The sequence below is a fragment of the Drosophila gunungcola genome, chromosome 3R, assembly GCF_025200985.1.
Source record: "Drosophila gunungcola strain Sukarami chromosome 3R, Dgunungcola_SK_2, whole genome shotgun sequence".
NCBI lineage: Eukaryota > Metazoa > Arthropoda > Insecta > Diptera > Drosophilidae > Drosophila > Drosophila gunungcola.
The window spans coordinates 10,998,087-11,014,729 of NC_069139.1; the positions used below are offsets into that span (position 1 = coordinate 10,998,087).

General features: G+C 51.7%; 6 protein-coding genes across 10 annotated transcripts; 4 read left to right on the forward strand and 2 right to left on the reverse strand.

Annotated features, from left to right (window-relative positions):
- The first annotated feature begins 15 nt into the window (after positions 1-15).
- LOC128253261 (zinc finger FYVE domain-containing protein 26 homolog) lies at positions 16-8,218 on the forward strand. Its single transcript, XM_052981527.1, has 8 exons — positions 16-405; positions 463-2,253; positions 2,546-3,824; positions 3,887-5,586; positions 5,653-5,911; positions 5,969-7,038; positions 7,098-7,225; positions 7,332-8,218. The coding sequence occupies exons 1-8, from the start codon at positions 331-333 to the stop codon at positions 7,759-7,761; spliced, it is 6,732 nt and encodes a 2,243-aa protein (XP_052837487.1). The 5' UTR covers positions 16-330; the 3' UTR covers positions 7,762-8,218.
- Positions 8,219-8,246: 28 nt separating this feature from the next.
- LOC128253625 (D-aminoacyl-tRNA deacylase) lies at positions 8,247-9,034 on the forward strand. 4 transcript variants are annotated; one of them, XM_052982192.1, is made up of 4 exons: positions 8,248-8,385; positions 8,442-8,532; positions 8,601-8,833; positions 8,891-9,034. In XM_052982192.1, the coding sequence occupies exons 1-4, from the start codon at positions 8,343-8,345 to the stop codon at positions 8,998-9,000; spliced, it is 477 nt and encodes a 158-aa protein (XP_052838152.1). In that variant the 5' UTR covers positions 8,248-8,342; the 3' UTR covers positions 9,001-9,034. The 4 variants fall into 4 exon arrangements, with proteins under 4 accessions (XP_052838178.1, XP_052838152.1, XP_052838160.1 ...); XM_052982200.1 differs by having other exon boundaries at positions 8,266-8,385; positions 8,442-8,536; XM_052982209.1 differs by having other exon boundaries at positions 8,301-8,385; positions 8,431-8,536.
- Positions 9,031-9,840, reverse strand: LOC128253617 (probable ribosome biogenesis protein RLP24). The gene is made up of 2 exons (XM_052982181.1): positions 9,673-9,840; positions 9,031-9,602 (listed from the first exon to the last, which is right to left on the reverse strand). The coding sequence occupies exons 1-2, from the start codon at positions 9,751-9,753 to the stop codon at positions 9,108-9,110; spliced, it is 576 nt and encodes a 191-aa protein (XP_052838141.1). The 5' UTR covers positions 9,754-9,840; the 3' UTR covers positions 9,031-9,107.
- A 241-nt stretch (positions 9,841-10,081) lies between these two features.
- Positions 10,082-11,877, forward strand: LOC128253429 (soluble calcium-activated nucleotidase 1). Its single transcript, XM_052981818.1, has 2 exons — positions 10,082-11,271; positions 11,326-11,877. The coding sequence occupies exons 1-2, from the start codon at positions 10,313-10,315 to the stop codon at positions 11,621-11,623; spliced, it is 1,257 nt and encodes a 418-aa protein (XP_052837778.1). The 5' UTR covers positions 10,082-10,312; the 3' UTR covers positions 11,624-11,877.
- Positions 11,810-15,191, reverse strand: LOC128253401 (exonuclease 3'-5' domain-containing protein 2). 2 transcript variants are annotated; one of them, XM_052981772.1, is made up of 4 exons: positions 15,071-15,191; positions 13,796-14,213; positions 12,609-13,736; positions 11,810-12,295 (listed from the first exon to the last, which is right to left on the reverse strand). In XM_052981772.1, exons 2-4 carry the CDS (start codon positions 13,996-13,998, stop codon positions 11,887-11,889), a joined length of 1,740 nt encoding a protein of 579 aa, XP_052837732.1. In that variant the 5' UTR covers positions 13,999-14,213; positions 15,071-15,191; the 3' UTR covers positions 11,810-11,886. The 2 variants fall into 2 exon arrangements, with proteins under 2 accessions (XP_052837732.1, XP_052837725.1); XM_052981765.1 differs by lacking the exon at positions 15,071-15,191 and having other exon boundaries at positions 13,796-14,282.
- On the forward strand, positions 14,693-16,509 carry LOC128253458 (solute carrier family 35 member G1). The gene is made up of 2 exons (XM_052981862.1): positions 14,693-14,849; positions 14,909-16,509. Exon 2 carries the CDS (start codon positions 14,960-14,962, stop codon positions 16,001-16,003), a length of 1,044 nt encoding a protein of 347 aa, XP_052837822.1. The 5' UTR covers positions 14,693-14,849; positions 14,909-14,959; the 3' UTR covers positions 16,004-16,509.
- The last annotated feature ends 134 nt before the right edge of the window (positions 16,510-16,643 follow it).

A 16,643-nucleotide genomic window follows, 5' to 3' on the forward strand; every position in this document is an offset into this window, starting at 1 on the left:
ATTGGCATTCATCACTGGCAGCTGTAAGCCACCTAAATTCTTTGTTATTGCATTCGCTTGTGCCACTGAAGATCGACTCTAGGCTGTCCGAAAATAATATGTGGGCGGCTGTTATCACTCGACAGTGGAAGTCTGACACCAGAACAGCTGCTAGTCAAGCGAGAACAAAAGGCGAGCTGCAACAATAGCCCAGATCCAGATAATCAGCAGTGGAAGATCACCCAGTGAGCCCCATTCAGAAGTCAGCAGAGCGAACAATGAACTAGCCCCCATACTCCGATCACAGAACCGAAGAACGTTGGATTCCCTAGGAGCAGCAGGTGTCCCACAATGGGCGACCAGCAGGAGCATAACCTGAGCCAGCTCCTGGACCTACTATCCAAGGATCAGCGGCAGGTCTTTGAGGTGAATTTTGGGGATCTAGTCCAGTTGCCATTACCTAATTACGTTTTTTATTTATAGACCTTTATCCAGTGGCTCTATGGCAAGGCCACCGGACCCATTCAATCCCACCAGAACGCCCTGCAATTCCTACTCCAGGCATCCCCCTATCCCTCCCTGCAGCTGCTGCAGTTGCTCCACGAGCGCTCCAAGCTGCACATTGGCCAAATGATTGCCACCTTGCTGCGACAGCTGTTAGACGACGATGTCTCATCGCCGCGTTCCCTTTGTGTGCTGGCCAACTTTCCCGCGAGCATTTTGGAGGCGGCCACGCTGCGCCAGAAACTGATGACTCGACTGGCGGGTGATTCAGTCACCAGCGAGCACTTAATGCTGGCCATCCTGGCGCGCAGCGAGGGACAGCTCCTGGAGGATCTGCTGCAGGAACAGCAGCTGGCCCTGCGGACGCAGTGCAGCGAGGCGGCGCCCACCAGGCAGTTGGTCTTGTGGCTGGCCCTCGGCCAACGGGAGCACTTTGTGGCGAGTGTGTGCCAGCAGCTGAAGGACTTTCAGTGCTTCCAGGATCCCGCGCTGAGAAACAACTTGCTAATCCTTCGCCTGGCCAATGAGTTTGCTCTGGGCACCCAGACATTGGATGAGCTAGGCTGCCTGGACAAATACCTGGCAGAATTTAATGCTAGCGCTGTGCCGGAGGAGTTGCAGGAAGTTCATCAGTTCTTCTACGCAGACTTTCAGCGGCTGTCCACTCTTCTCAACTTCTTGCGACCGCGGGAGGTGACCAAAACGCTCAAAGTGGAAGCCCTTTTGCGATCTCCCGGTGTGCTTTCCCTAATCCACGAGAACGGAATCCAATGCGAGCACCACGAATTGCTCCTCCTGCTCGAGGACACCTTCAAATGGCAGCAGCAGACTCCTGCGCTGAAGTGCCATTACCAGCAGGAGGTAGAGATTCTGAGCTACTACAGTGCCCTTTGCCATGTGTACAACGTGGTTCTGGATCAGGGCGAACAGACGACCAAGGCCAAGCTGGTGCAGCTTTCCGGCCAGTTGAGGCAACTGCATCAGTTGGGCACCTTGTGCTCCCTGCTGGAAGACATCTTCCTGCTTGTTTTCCTTCGCTGGGAGCAGCTAGAGCAGAGCCCGCAAAAGAGGAGGGAAGAGGACGAGGACGACGTGGATGATGACGACGAGCAGTACGTCGACGATGACGTTGCCTCGCCACCGCGTCCAGCTGCAGTTCACAACCAGCGCACTCGGTACGGATTCATCTGCCGCTCGCCCTCGCTGCAGGCACTCTTCACCTTTCTGAAGGCCTTCGTCACCAAGAAGCTGCACTCGCAGGACTACAAGTGCGCCACGGAGCACCAGCAGAGGTTCCAGCGCCTGGTGGATGCCATTAGCGAGTCCCTGTGGAAACTGGGTGTGCTGCACAAGATAGAACAGTCGCTGACCAAGTCGACGCCGTCGATCAACTGCCTCCTGGAGCCGGAACAGCTGCTCCAGCTGGTCCAACTCCATAGCACGGCCAAGGAGAAGGCCTCCAGCGACGACGAGAGTCGCGAGCGCAGCAACCACGCCTCCAGTCTCAACCGGAGGAAGGCCCGCAAGCAGCGACGCGCGGTCAGCTTCAGTGGAGCAGTGGCTCCCAAATCCACCACGGATGGAGGACTCACTCTGGACCAGTACCGGGCTAGGGTGCAGCTGCTCAGTGGCCGTGACAGCAGAAAGAGTTCTTCCGCCACTGCCCCATGTGAGCGCTCTATAATTCCCAAGATGCTCAGCACGCCGGAGCAACTGGCCATCATGGCACTAGCCCTTAAGAACTTCAACGATGTCAAGCAGATCATCGAGGTGAGTGGCTTAAAAACCTGCGACAGCGGTCCACTTTGTTGGTCATATTGATTTCGATTCACAATTAAATTTACTTATACTTAGTATCAGCGTCATCATTTGCATGTTATAACAATTGAATAACATTTAGCTATAGCTGCATAAAAATGATAACAGTGACCTGAAAATATGTAATCCACTTATTTCAGCCAATGTGCTATCAGTTGTATACTAAGAAATATTTTTAATAACTTAAGCATGGAAAAGAAACAACTTTTAAATGTGTCTTATCTTTATCATTCATAATCTGTAGACTTTCCACCTGGAGAAGAGTCAGCTAAACCGTGAGCTGCAGTTCATGGAGCAGCAGCAACTGGTCAAACAAAAACTATCCACTATTTACGCCAACTATCGGGCGTTGGAGGCGCAGCAGGCCAACTCTGGGGAGACCACGGTGGAGCAGATCAAAGGCGTGGCGGCCAAAGGCTTTGAACTGTCCAAGATCATCAGCGTGGTGGACAACTTTGCACAGGCCCAACGTCTGCAGCAAAGCTCAGAGCTGAAGGGACTCATTATGCGGCACAGTGCCAACGGCCAACAGGGATTCCTGCAGCAGTTCGAGGAGCGCAATCTAAACGCCCTAATTATATGCGACCTAATTGTGAACCTGGGCTTTAACCGGGAGATAACCAGCAATCTGTTACTGGTCATTCGGCGCCAGCAACAGCAGAAGATGGCCAGCGATGAGTCGTCATCCTCTCCGGGCTCCTCTGACATTGGCGCCATGAATCTCCTGCAGAATCTCTGCGAGTGCATGCGTCTTCTGGAGCGATCTGGCCTGCAGCCGGCCCTGAACGAGCTTCTCTCCCTGAAGAGCTATCCACTCCGACCGTCGGTCCTGGCATTGCAGCTCCAGCGGGAAGCCGCATTTCAAACGATCTATGGAAAGGAACCTTCCCAGTACTCGCATGGGCAGGAGCTACGTTCTAACGCCGGACAATTTCAGCAGCTGCGCCCGCGGCACAACTACTATGCCCGTTTCTGCACCTATGTGCAACAGCTGGCGCGGCTGCTGCAGCTTAGAGACCCCAACCTGGAGTACCACACCACCCAGCTCCTTCGCAACGATCCGTACGAAGTCATCGGGGAGCTGATCTACGAGTGCGGCATCACACCGCTGGAGATCGAGGCGAGTGTGGCAGCTCTCCACCTTAATCTCGTCCATGTTATTGCTCTGAACATCTGCCCCCAGTTGGGCGAAGAGCCATCAAAGAGATTGCCCCGCGTTGTGGCTCCTCAGAAGCAGGAATCTATACACAACTACATAGCGCAACACAACCAGCTTTTAGCTCAAATACTGCAAGCCATACAGCTTGGAAACCTGCCGGATGGCGAGGCGAGATTGGACTTCTCTTGTCTGGGCCAGCTGGTGCACCTGCCGGAGGTGGAGGTTCTGGCCTCAATGCACGACGGGAATCGCGTCTTGGCCGCCTTGAACGCCTACAAGCTGGACAGTGCCAGCCTGGAGCAGTTGGTGCCGGATCGGGAGCAACTGCTGCAGATCCTTCTACTTGGAATTGGTGGTCAATCATGTGAGGGAATGCCAAAGTATATCTATCCACTTAATATTTATAAATGTTCTCTCTCCCCTTAGATTCTCCAAAGCAACTAAACACGCTAGTTGACCAACTGATTGGGGATCTTATTGAGAAGGATCCGCGTAACATCCAGCTGGTGGTGCACATGAGCAATCTTGGACTGCGTGCTCGCCTGCTGAAGCAGCACTTCACCCGCATTCCCAGCAGTCAGCAGGCCAAGGAGCTGATTGAACGCACTCTGCAGCACCGCCGTGCAGCCAAGTCGATTCCGCCGTTCCTGCGCTCCGAACTGGAGCATACGCTATCGGACATAACCATATATGCCCGGGTGTCGGCTCTGCTCCAGTTCGAGAGCTGGCCGCAGGCCTACGACTTTGGGCGCCAGACCCCGAACGTGATCTTCGAGCAGCTGCTGCAACGGCGGCGATTCGGCTTGTGCCTGGAGTGGAGCCGTGTGGTCTTCCTGGCGGGATCAGCGGGCCAGCAGAGGGTGTGCCTACTCACCCTACTGGACGCCCTTCTGGAGCTTCGGGATGGCGAGGAGCTGGACGAGTCGCTGCTGGGCATTGTGGAGATGTTTCCGCCCATCTCGCTGGTTAATTTCCTGGACACGCACAAGGACAAGTTCAGGTCGCTGCCGCTGCTGCAGTGGGTGATCAATTACCTGGAGGGTCACGCCCGCGATCCGCGTCTGTACAAGAACTATCAACTCTCGCTGGAGCTGCTACGGCAAATGGATGTCAATGAGCGGTCACAGTTCTGGAAACTCCTCCGGCATCCACTGCTGATCGTAGAGCAGCTGGTGATGAACGCCCGCTTCGAGTTGCTGGGAAAGCTGCTGGATGCGGCTCGCTGCAAGTTGCAAAAGGAAAAGCCCGTGGGCCCTTGTCCCTACTGCTTCGAGAAAACAGGACATGTCTATGATGTACAGTCCAGTTCAAACTCGGGCAGTGGAGCAGGCGGAACGGCTGGCAAAGTGCGCTTTCAACTGGGACAAACCACTTCGGAAGCTTTTATTCTGCTCAACTTCAACTCCTACCAGCAGGATCACTTTGTAGGCCAGGAGTGCTTAGACCTGCTAATGCGAATTTATGCGAGCAAAGCTCTGGACTACCACGTGGCCAATGTGCGGGCTGCTTCCGAGCCGAGCTCCCTGGGCACCGATGTGCAGAACTCACTGGACTCCCTCTGCGGCGCCTTCGTGATGCCGAAGCAGGCACCCAACCGGCAGCAGTGGACGCGAGACGAGGAGGCCAGCCACTGCATGTGCTGCCGGCGGGCTGCCTTCACCATGCTGATGCGACGCCATCATTGCCGCCGATGTGGGCGGGTGGTGTGCTACGCCTGCTCCACCCATCGGCTGAAAATCCCAGAGCTTTACGACGAGCTAGAGGTGCGCATCTGCAACGATTGTGCCGCCAGCTTGGCCACCAGGGATCAAGGAGACGGGGCTTCAAGTGAGCGAAGTGCTGTCTCGACCTCCGGTTCAAGGTCTTCGGGACAGGGCGAGTCCTGCAAGTGGCGCCTGAGCGGTATCATAACCCACGACAAGCTGCTGCGCGAGGAGTTCTCCTACGAGCACGCCCCCAGTGTGGCGCTCAGCTTGTCCATCCTACGTAACCATGTGGAGCAGCGAAGCTGCGTAGACCTGCTGCTCTTCCACTGCCGCAAACTGGAGAAGCTGATTGTGCCCAACCCAGAGGTGGACTACGGGCTGGTGGCCAAGATGATTAACTGTCTGGCCTTTGCCGCAAAGGTATGATAACATTTTAAAAACTAAACTAAAGAACTAAAATTTATAACATATCCTACTTGTTTCCAGGTGCGTGGTGCTCCGGGAGAGTTTGAAAACATACGCGAACACTCTGAGATCATCATGGCGGTGGTGCAGCAGGGTTGCGAGTCGCTTATCCCAACTGGGCCGCTCAACAACCACAATCTGCGCAAGCTGGCGGATGCTTTGGTGGAGGCGGAGCATTGGACGCTGGCCCTCGAAGTGCATCTGAAGTGTGGATTTGCCACCACGGGAGTGATGGCGGCCCACGGACTGGCCTGTCTCCGTGCCGGCTGCTACGATGCAGGTGAGCCCGATCCCGTTTTGATCTTCAAGACCCTTAGTTCATTCGTATCCCTTTCAGCCCGAGAGAAGTTCGCCCACTGCATGACCCGCCTTTCCAGTGAGCAGCTCAATAGTAGCATCTGCAAGAGCATGTTCGGAATCGCCTCCCCGGAGGCTGTGCTCCTGCCCAGAAAGCGGCCACAGCGCGGGCCAGCACTACTCCAGGAAATCCTGCAGCTGATAGCGGCGCAGCCGCAGGCACAGCCTCAGCCGGAGACTCTTCACCGGGCCTCGCTCATTCGCAGCTCGAACACCTCGCTGGCCTCGCTTTTCTCGCGGCGTCGAGAGCCCTACGTCCAGCAACGTCCTCTTCGAGAGCCGGCTCTGAACGTGATGAACGCACTCGCGGGGCTCAAGAACATAGCCAAGGGTCACTATGGCGGCCAGATTGCTGCCAGCGAGGAGAGTAGGCGGCAGGAACGCGGCTTCGAGGAGTCGCTGCACTACGTGCTCACCTACGGCAGCCATGGCGACATCCTGACCTTCCTGATGCGACGTGACGAGTTGCGGGCAGCACTTCGCTACTGGCAGCATCAGCAATTGGACGCCGATCTCTTCATCCAGCACATCTTCCAGCCCCAACTGGCCAACGGCGGTCTGCCCGCTTTGATAGGTGAACTGCAAAAGCTGGACGACGCTCAACTGAGTGCCTGGCGTCTGCCGCTGCTGCAGACTTGCCGCCACTTGGAGCAGCACCAGCAGCTCAGCTCTCTGTATCAGCTGCAGCTGCTGCTAAAGGATCCCATCCGGGCCAGCATGACGTGCGTGAAGTTCTATCCCCTGCAGTGCGAGAACTTCCAGAAGCTGCAGGCCAATGCCCAGCACCTGATCTCGGCCCACATGCACCTGCAGGGGGAGCTGGATCTGGCCGAGTGGGAGCATCTGCAGCGGCAGCAAGCTCGAAGGGGCAGTGTGGCCAGTGGAGCTAGTGTGCGCGGTGCCTGCTTCGCCATGCAGATGGATGCTAGGGCCCTCAATGGGCACATCAACACCATCAGGCGGCAGTTGGAGGTGGCCAAGTTCTTGGCTCAATGCGAGCAAGAACAGGCCCCGAATAAGGCCCTTAAAACTATACAAGCTTTGAAGCAGGTAAGAAAGTTAATGGAGCTTATAAGTAGTTTTAATATGATTAAATCGAACCCTTTTAGATTCGACTGGAGTCTAGTCGTGGTACTCTGCCAACTCTTTTTGAAGGCGCCACAGATCGCATTCAGCTGTGCATCCTAATACTGATGTGCGGCAAGAACATTGATGAAGGTTTCGGCTTGGCGTACGGGTAAGAAAGATATAAAATTGGGAAGTTTAAACAAGATTTATTAGTATATCCCCAATTTAAAACTCAGTTTTGCTAACATATGTATATCAATTTTCGATTTATACAGAATTATGCAGGACTATAAGCTGGCTGCAGTGAAGGTGTTTGGAGCCACGGCCAAGTACCTGGCCCGGAACCAGCGCCTGGGCGAAGTTGAGCGCCTGCTGGATTGCATTGGGAGCAACAACGGCGGTGGCATTGTGGCTGAGTCCGACGAGATCCTCTCGATCGCCATCAACGCCGCGGTGCACAGCAGTGCTCCGGAGACCAAGCAGATGCTGGACCGGCTAATCAAGCGCATCAGCAGCGTGGAGCTGCGGATTTCCTCCTACATCTACATCGGGCAGCTCAAGTCCGCCTATCTGCTGGCCAACAAGCACGAGCGACTGGCGGACATCCGGAAAATCCTGCGGCAGGCGGAGCTTACCGGCCAGGTTCACATCAAGAAGCTGTGCGAGATGAAGCTCCAGCTTAGCGCCCCGCCAACGCCTCTGTGATATCGTAACCCCTCGGGCAACATCAATTCAATAATAATATAACTATTGTTTACAGGTTTCACTAGCTATGGGAAATACTAAAATGATATATTTTAAATGTTGTATCTCCCAGGAAACGCAAATCATACGCCAAAAAGATACCATATCTTAACATAGTCAAGCTCAATTAATGGGGAAATCAATTTTCTTTTGAGATACAAAATCAGAAATTATCATCTTAGTAGTTCTGACTAGTGATAGCCCTAACAATTTGTCATCTGGGCTAGTATAGGGAATTTTTTTAGAATATAACATTTACATAGATCAATTTTAATCTTCCCAAAGGGCCAGCAAGTATTTCACCCTTGAGCTCAAAAAGACTCTCCCCACAAGTAACCAAATTATATTATTGATTGTACTGTATTATCTCAATGTTATTTTATAGTAATTAAACTTTTATATGTTTATTCAAAATTAAGGCGCCCTCGTTTGAATTTCTTTAATTCTTTCAACACTGCTGGTAAAGAATTTTACAGCACTGCTTGAGACAAATGAGACAACTCTATTAGAACTGAGTGGTAAACATATAGAAATATAAAGCAATGCGGGCGGTTATACAAAGGGTTAAGGCCGCCAAAGTGACGGGTAAGCCAGGATCAAATAGTGGCAATCATTTATCTAGCTTTGCAGTGCTGTTTTAGTGATGGATGAGCTGGTGTCCTCCATTGGTCCAGGTCTGTGCGTGCTGGTGGGTATTAAGGCCAGCGATACCTCCAAAGATGTTGAGTATCTGTAGGTAATTCCCTTTTGAAATAAAAACCAGCTATACTATTGACTGAGCACTTTAACTCCTATTTTAGAGTCCGCAAGATCTTGGCCTTACGTTTATTCGAGGAGGAGGGCAAACGGTGGCAAAAGTCTGTCAAGGATCTGAATCTGGAGCTGCTCTGCGTGTCCCAGTTCACATTGTACCACCGGCTCAAGGGCAACAAACCGGATTTCTCGGCGGCCATGAAGGGCGAGGAAGCCCAGCAGCTGTACAATCACTTCCTGGATCGCTTGGGGCAATCCTACGACAGCAGCAAGATTAAAGGTGGGTCATATTCTGGGTATCTCCCGGCGGTCATAAGTAATGCAATCCTCCCAATAGATGGCAAATTCGGAACCTATATGCAGGTGCACATAGAAAACGATGGACCTGTGACTATTAATCTGGAATCTCCAGATCAAAAGCAAGCGGACGAAGGAGTGGACAAGTGATGACGATGAAATATACAAAGACTACATACGTTTATGTACCACGGGGTTTTTATTTAGTGTATTTTTTAGCAGCAACTTAAACCTATCAAAAATCAGCGTACTTGTCCTTAGGCTTCTAACATCTCCAGATCCTCGATTCCCATTCCCTCCTCGAGCTTCTTTTCGAGCTCGCGCGCATCCACGTAGGTGATCTTCTCCTCGGGCAGGTCCTCCTCCATAAGGGCAGCCTCCTCCGCCGCCTCCTTGGCGCGGCGCTCCTTGAGACCGGCGGCCGGGGAGCGGATGAGCGACATGTTGCGCTGCACATCCTTGACGTCCATCTGGATCTCGATCTCGCGACCCTTGCGCAGGCGGTCCATGACGAAGTGGGTGGTGCGCTTCTCCTTGATCTCCGTCACTCGCTTGATGGCTTCCAATGCCTTCTGCCAGGTCTCGCGGCTGTACTTGATGGGCACATTGCGGCGCTTCTCAAACTCGAAGCTGGGATCGATGGCCAGCTCCTTGCCGGCGGCCTTGCGGTGCGCCTTCGTCCAGCCGACCTTGCGGGGATTCTTCTTCCGCTTGAAGGCCTTGTGGCACTTGCCCCGACAGAATTTGAAGATCTGTGGTGGAAATAAGTGAACCAAAATAAACATCGGAGCACATGTAAACAGGATAGCCAATCGATCCTACCTTGCAGTCATTTCGGACGAAATTCACCCCGTGGCCTGGGTATATCTTGCTGGAGCAAAAATAACACGTTTCAATGCGCATTTTCGCAAATTACGACGAATAATTTGCGAAAAAAAACAAAGCGCAAGCAGCTAGCACGTGTGCTGCTGAAGAAGAAGAGAGATGAAAATATACCGATGGCGAGCAGTATGACCAGGGTATGAGCATTTATCGATTACATAAATTGACTACAAGCTAAAATCAAAAAGTAGCTAAATAGCTATGTCAAAAACAGCTATTTATATTCAGTATATTATAATGAATATTACCCATGAATTTTTGACTTATATTATTTAATTTAAATTAATTTAAATGTACAAGAAAATTTTTTATAAGAAATATTTTATAATGGCTACACAGCTCCATAATAAATTTCAGTACCCTTTAGTTCGAACTATGTGTTCCTTTTCCCTAAATTTGTAGTTAAAATGGTTCCACCTGTTTTCCGATTACTGCGACTGCCTCCACCCCCCGCTATCAGCTGTTGCGCCAGCTGCTCGCCCACGGCTGCGCTGGTCACACCGCCAGCATCCAAACAACAATCCGCTGCCCCAGAATCGGACACATCACCGAGACCGAGATCTTGCTGACGTGCGACCAGATGCAGAGCCCCGCCTTCGCGTACCGGGAACCCGCAGATCACTCGCCGCGCGCCATGTACATGCGCGACTGGAGGTCGGCCCTGCGGACGCCCACGTACCGGATTGGGAATCGGACGGTGCGCTTTAACTACCACTTCGCCCTGCTCATCGCCTGCGCCCTTGGCCTGGTCCTGCTCTTCTACTTTGCGCGCCAGGGCTCGCACTCCTCCTCCGACGGCTACTGGCTGCGCCGGAGCTTGGTGGACGCCCGGAGACTGGACAGTGGCGCGGTGGCCCAGGTCTACAATGCCACATATCCGCTCACCCCGCCCATGGTGCTGCGTGGCGGGGTCATCAACTACCGTATAGCCATGATCGCCGACCTGGACACCAGCTCCAAGGTGACCAAGAGCGACGGCAGCTCCACATGGCGGAGCTTCTTGAAGAAGGGCTACCTCACTTACACGGTGGCCAGGGCCGAGATCCAGATCAGCTGGGATGACGGAGCACCTACGGTCCTGGAATCTGCATTTGCCCTTAAGGGCCGCGGCATGGAGCTCTCCGAGTTGGTCACCTTCAACGGGCGGCTCCTCAGCTTCGACGATCGCACTGGATTGATTTACGAAATAGTTAACGACAAACCCATTCCCTGGGTGATCCTGCTCGACGGTGACGGGCACAGTGCCAAGGGCTTCAAGTCCGAGTGGGCCACCGTGAAGCAGCACACGCTCTATGTCGGCTCCATGGGCAAGGAGTGGACGACGAGTGCAGGCGACTTCGAGAACAACAATCCCATGTACGTAAAGGCCATCTCGCCATCCGGCGAGGTGCGATCGCTCAACTGGGTGGACAACTTCAAGCAGCTGCGCCTGCAGTCCCAGCAGATTTCCTGGCCGGGCTACATGATCCACGAGAGCGGGACCTGGTCGGATGACAAGCAGCGCTGGTTCTTCCTCCCCAGACGCTGTTCCAAAGAGAAGTAGGTTTCCCTGTCATTTGTTAAGGTCTCCCCTTATCCCTTTATTTTCTGCAGATACAACGAAACCAAGGACGAGCACATGGGCTGCAACGTCCTGGTCTCCGCCGACGAAAGCTTCACCAACATCGAGACCGTGCGACTCGACCCCGAGAATACAACGCCCACGCATGGCTTCTCCAGCTTTAAGTTCCTGCCCGGCACCGATGACTCCATCATAGTGGCCCTCAAGTCGGAGGAGCTGAATGGCAAGATGGCCACCTTCATCACAGCCTTCGACATCACGGGCAAGACGCTGCTGCCCGAGATGCGGATCGAGACAGATTATAAGTACGAGGGATTCGAGTTTATTTAGCTCGCCTCTTCGTGCCACTACACTCCACTCAAGTTCGATCCAGGTGCTCCAGTTTTAAGCGTGTACATACTGTATTAGTGTCCCATACTGTAAGCTTTATATTTATAGTCAGCTAGGTTAGTCCAGAGATGCTCATCTGCCTCGTGACCCGTGACACCCTTGTCCTGTCTTGTACCATAGCGCAAATCAAATTTTAGTTTATTTTTATTGAAAATGAAATATATAACGTACAAAGCCGGCGGCAAACTCAGAAAGTCCTTGCATCATATGACTTTAACCTTCGCATCCAATCCGGCCACCAGAAGATCTGCTTCGTCCACGCGTCCCTCGCTGGCCCGCACCTCCAGCCGGTCGGCGTTGTGGTTAACGTTCCAGAGTTCGGGCAGGAAGCGGGGCTGCATGGCGTGCAGGAAGTGCTCCCGCCACAGTCGCTCCAGCTCCACGAGGCCACCGAACTTGTCGCGGTACTGTTGCACCACTCGCTCCCCGTGCTGGCAGTAATCGGAGTTTTCCACTCTGTATTCCGTGGTGGCAGCCTGTCGCAGAATGTCCTCCGTGACCTCCGTTTGGTCGGTGTAGAAGTCGAGGAGGGTTCGCTGCATTTCAGCCACCTTAACAGCCGGTATCTTTGCGCCATGGTATAGCAGCGCCTTGCCCGCGGATTGAACACGTCTAGAAGTTGAAATAGAAAAGAATAATTAAATTTATAAATTAATTTGGATTTAAATGTTTAAATGTTTCGGAAATTAAGTGAAACCATTATGATAAACATAATAATTAATAGCTATCAGTCTCTCACATTTGGAAGGTAATTGCACTACTGTTATGTTGGCTCTAAATATATGATTTACATTTGGTTCAAGTTATTAAAGTTAATTCCGAACATTTACTGGTTAAAATGAAATAATTAACAACATTTTTATAAATCCGTGAAACCTAACCAAAATCCTTTTCATGAAGGTAAAAAATAAGTAAAGATACATACTTTAGCTCCAGATTATCTCGGTACTTGACGGATCCATCTCCATGCTTGAAAGGCGCTTCGCACTGGGCGGCCAGTTTGGTCCGCACCCGAAGATCCGAGATGTTACTCATCTGGTGGCAGTTGGGACAAAGGAGCAGTACGTCGTGGGAGGAATGAGACTTCATGACCATCGGAAAATGCTTTCTGTACTCCCGGGGCACTACATTCTTCCGGATGTAGGCATCTCGATCGCCGCACACTACGCACTGGTTTTCCTTGGGCGTTTGGTAGTAGCGACCCACATCGCCCACCGCTCGACCCGCTGGTTCGAAGTTAAGGCGAACGGTGAAAGGCTCCTCGCTGATTTGAGTGCCCAAGTTTTGAGTGAGGTACCAGGAGGCTTTGCGCCGGTCAATGGTGCACAGCAGTTCGCCATCGGGCGCCTGGAGGAGGCAGTTGTCGTAGAAGTCCTTGGATCGCGTGGCCATTTGCCGGAACGGTTGCTTCTTTGGCAGCCATTTCTTGCTTTTGGTTGGTCCACAACTCTTTGAGCGAGTGACTCCACTTCCGGTCAGGCTGAGTGAGAAGCCCTTGGTGAAGTCCACGTCCAGGAAGGGTTCGAATTTGTTGCGCAGGCTATCATCGTTTAGTGACCGCCGTTGCCAGAAGTATTTGGGTTCCAGATCCCTGGCTAGCTTCTGGTAAATGGCCACCGCCACCAGGGCATCATTGGCAGCATAGTTTAGCTGTTTTGCCTCCAGTTCCTTGGCCTCCCAGTTGGAGCAGACCAGGCGCCAGTGCTTGTCCAGTTTATAGTTCAGGTGTGTCTGGGACAGCTTGCCCAGTCCCTCGGGCTTGTGACCCGCCATAACGCACAGAAAACGCAGGTCCAGGGTGCTGGCCACGCCCACTCCGTAGTCGTGGGATAGCTTCATAGCGTCCTCCTGCGGTGCCACGCCTACCTTAATCACTGCATCGTCTTCGAGTAACTCCCGCAGGTCCTTGGGCATTTGCTTCATGTGGCAGAGGCGGAACAGGGCGCATAATCCCCGATGGGAACTGAGTTGTAGCAGCGCCACTGGTCGCCGGCTGCCTCCCACGGTGATCCATTCGCAGTCGAATCCGAGGACTTTGAAAGTCTGGCAGTGACTGAAAACCAGGTGGAATTGTAATCCTCTGATGGGCAACAAAATGTAAGCAATACTCACTTCTTTAGTTCATTCAAAACCCATTGCGTTGCAGGATCATGGACGGAGTTGACCACTTTTATGTGACGCCGGGGCAGCGGATTGCCAAAGGACCACACCCTTCGCAGGGGACCCAGCAGAGACTGCCTGTGCCTCACCAGAACGTAAACCAATCCCACTCCGGCAGCCAGCACAGCCCATTTCCTTGTGTTGACTTCCGTCATGGCACTGGGTTCCAAGTGCGGATGGAACAGCTCCTGCGGCCGAATGGGTCACCAGCTGCCCTGTTGATAAAGGACTATTGGTTGGATCCGCTCCGTGCGATTCCAACTCGGAGCACTTGGCACTTGGTCTCCGGATCACCGCTGAGATTTTGAGTTAGCCTTGTTTCTTAATTTCCCAAAGAAACTTATTGTTTACGTATTTTTGGTTCTAAATCCTTCACAAAAGATTCAAAGAAATGGTGAAATAAACAGCTGATTAAAGGGTCTGCCAACTTAGTTTAAAAAAACAGGTCTAAAAGAAAGCTAAAAAAAATAACAAAAACTGTAATTTGAAAGAGGTGAATAAGACGTCAAAAATATGTGCAAAATATAGGACTACATTTGCATTTAACTATTTAATTGCCTTTTATCAGGCCTTGTTTTTATTTATCCTTATTTTTTTATATATTTATACTATTAAATAATTACTCGTTTTATAAGTTCATTCTCCTGTACTTTTGTCTATTTCGAATGTTATTTTAACCACATTTTTTTCATTTGCTTATTTTTTAGAAGTGGTTGAAAATAACATTACCGTTATTAATCTTACACCGTTAAAAAGGTGGCATCATTGGTGATGTGAGTTCGCGGGTGGCAGCTCTGGTCCTCATGCTTTTCCGAATCGCCGTTTGCGAAAAGATTTAAAATGTTAAATTAAATGATTGCTTTGCGTGCTAACAATGAATAAAACTGTGTGAAACGGGCGGCGGGGAAATGATGTGCGAGTGAAAACCGCGAAAAAGTAGGTGGAAGACAGAGAAACCAAGCGTAAATACGGGAAGGTAGTCGAAAAATCGATTTTTTTAATGCAGGTGAGACACCGTTAGACACCCCTCACACGCACACTCACACTAATGCAAATTCTTTACAGGATGCTGATATTTTAAAAGGATTCTGAAATTGTAGAGAAGAAATCCTTGCGATGCCGGAGAACCTGGAGCTGCAGCAGTTTCAGGAGGGCGCCCCGCCCCCAGATCCCGCCCCCCGTTGGCTAGAGCGCCTGCAGCGCCGATTGGGCGCCAATTGTCCTTACCTGGGCATCCTGCTGGCTACGCTCTCCTCGCTCTTCTTCTCGCTGTGCTCGGTGATCGTCAAGGGCCTGGTGGATGTGAATCCCATGGAGCTGGCCTCGTTCCGTTTCGTGGGCGTCCTGCTGCCGGCGCTTCCCATCCTGATCTACACCCGTCAGCCGGTGTTTCCGGAGGGCAAGCGAGTGATTCTGCTGCTGCGCTGCTTCATGGGCACCACGGGCCTAATGCTCAGCTTCTACGCCTTCCGGCACATGCCCCTGGCGGATGCGAGTGTCATTATCTTCTCCACGCCCGTTTTCGTGGCCATTTTTGCCAGGGCCTTCCTGAAGGAGCCGTGCACGCTGTTCAATGTTCTGACCATCAACATGACATTGGCGGGGGTAGTGCTGATCACAAGGCCACCCTTTCTGTTTGGAGATTCCGGAGAGAGTGAGGATGTCTCTGACAAAACGTACGACATCTGGGGACCCGTGGCCGCCATTTCATCCACACTGTTTGGCGCCAACGTATACATCCTGCTGCGAGCCCTCAAGAACCTGCACTTCTCCGTGATCATGACGAACTTTGGAACCGTTGCCTTGGTCTACACTCTGGTCGTGTGCGGATCCATTGGAGCGGTCTGCTGGCCCAGCTGCGGACGGGATCGCTGGCTGGTCGTGGTCCTGGGCGTGTTCAGCTTCCTGGGCCAGATCCTGCTCACTTTGTCCCTGCAGATAGAGCAGGCCGGACCGGTGGCCATCGCCCGCTGCGCCGACATCGTGTTCGCCTTCGTCTGGCAGATGCTCTTCTTCGGGGAGACGCCCACCGCCTACTCCCTGGTGGGTGCAGTCATGGTGATGGGATCCGTGGTCCTGACGGCCCTCAAAAAGTGGGCCGGCACTCTGCCGCGTGAGTCCTCGCTGAGGAAGCGATTCAGGCTCATCCTGTTGGAATAAGAGTTCAACTTCGTTTGAAGAAGTTTGCGGTTTCTCCCCCGTCTTGCCATCGTTCTCACCCAATCCCTGCCAGCATCAGCATCAGCAGCAGGCACCAAACCATCTCATTCATCGTAGACTTAATTTATATCAAGGCTCAGATTGTAGTTTAATCAAAAGAAATCAGAAGAAGGACGCGTGATAACCACTCCACTCATAAGCAAATACTCGTAGTGCGTGTTTAGTTTAGCCAATTTCGCCGATTTGTTGTTTTGTACATTGTTATACATGCTTAAAATACGATAATAAATACAACTTATGAGTAAAATGGCAACATTTTATAATTTCATTTTGAATTATGCGGGTAAATCGCTTCCACTTTCACACATCTCTACACCTTACATATTTTCTACATACGCTTCTTTGAAATGTCTTAAAAGCTTACAACTTTTTGACTCTTGTTAAATAAATATAAAAATTTTTTAAATTTTAAAAGTATCAACATTTTACTCTTATTATTTTTCAGACACGCCAACATTTTGGTTTATTTTGGACATTAAATATGTAGAAGAAATGTAGAAATATGCTGCAGTGGAAACAGCTTGTCAGTAGATATTTGTCAATGGAGTTATCGAGACATCGATTGCAGAATGAATTTTAC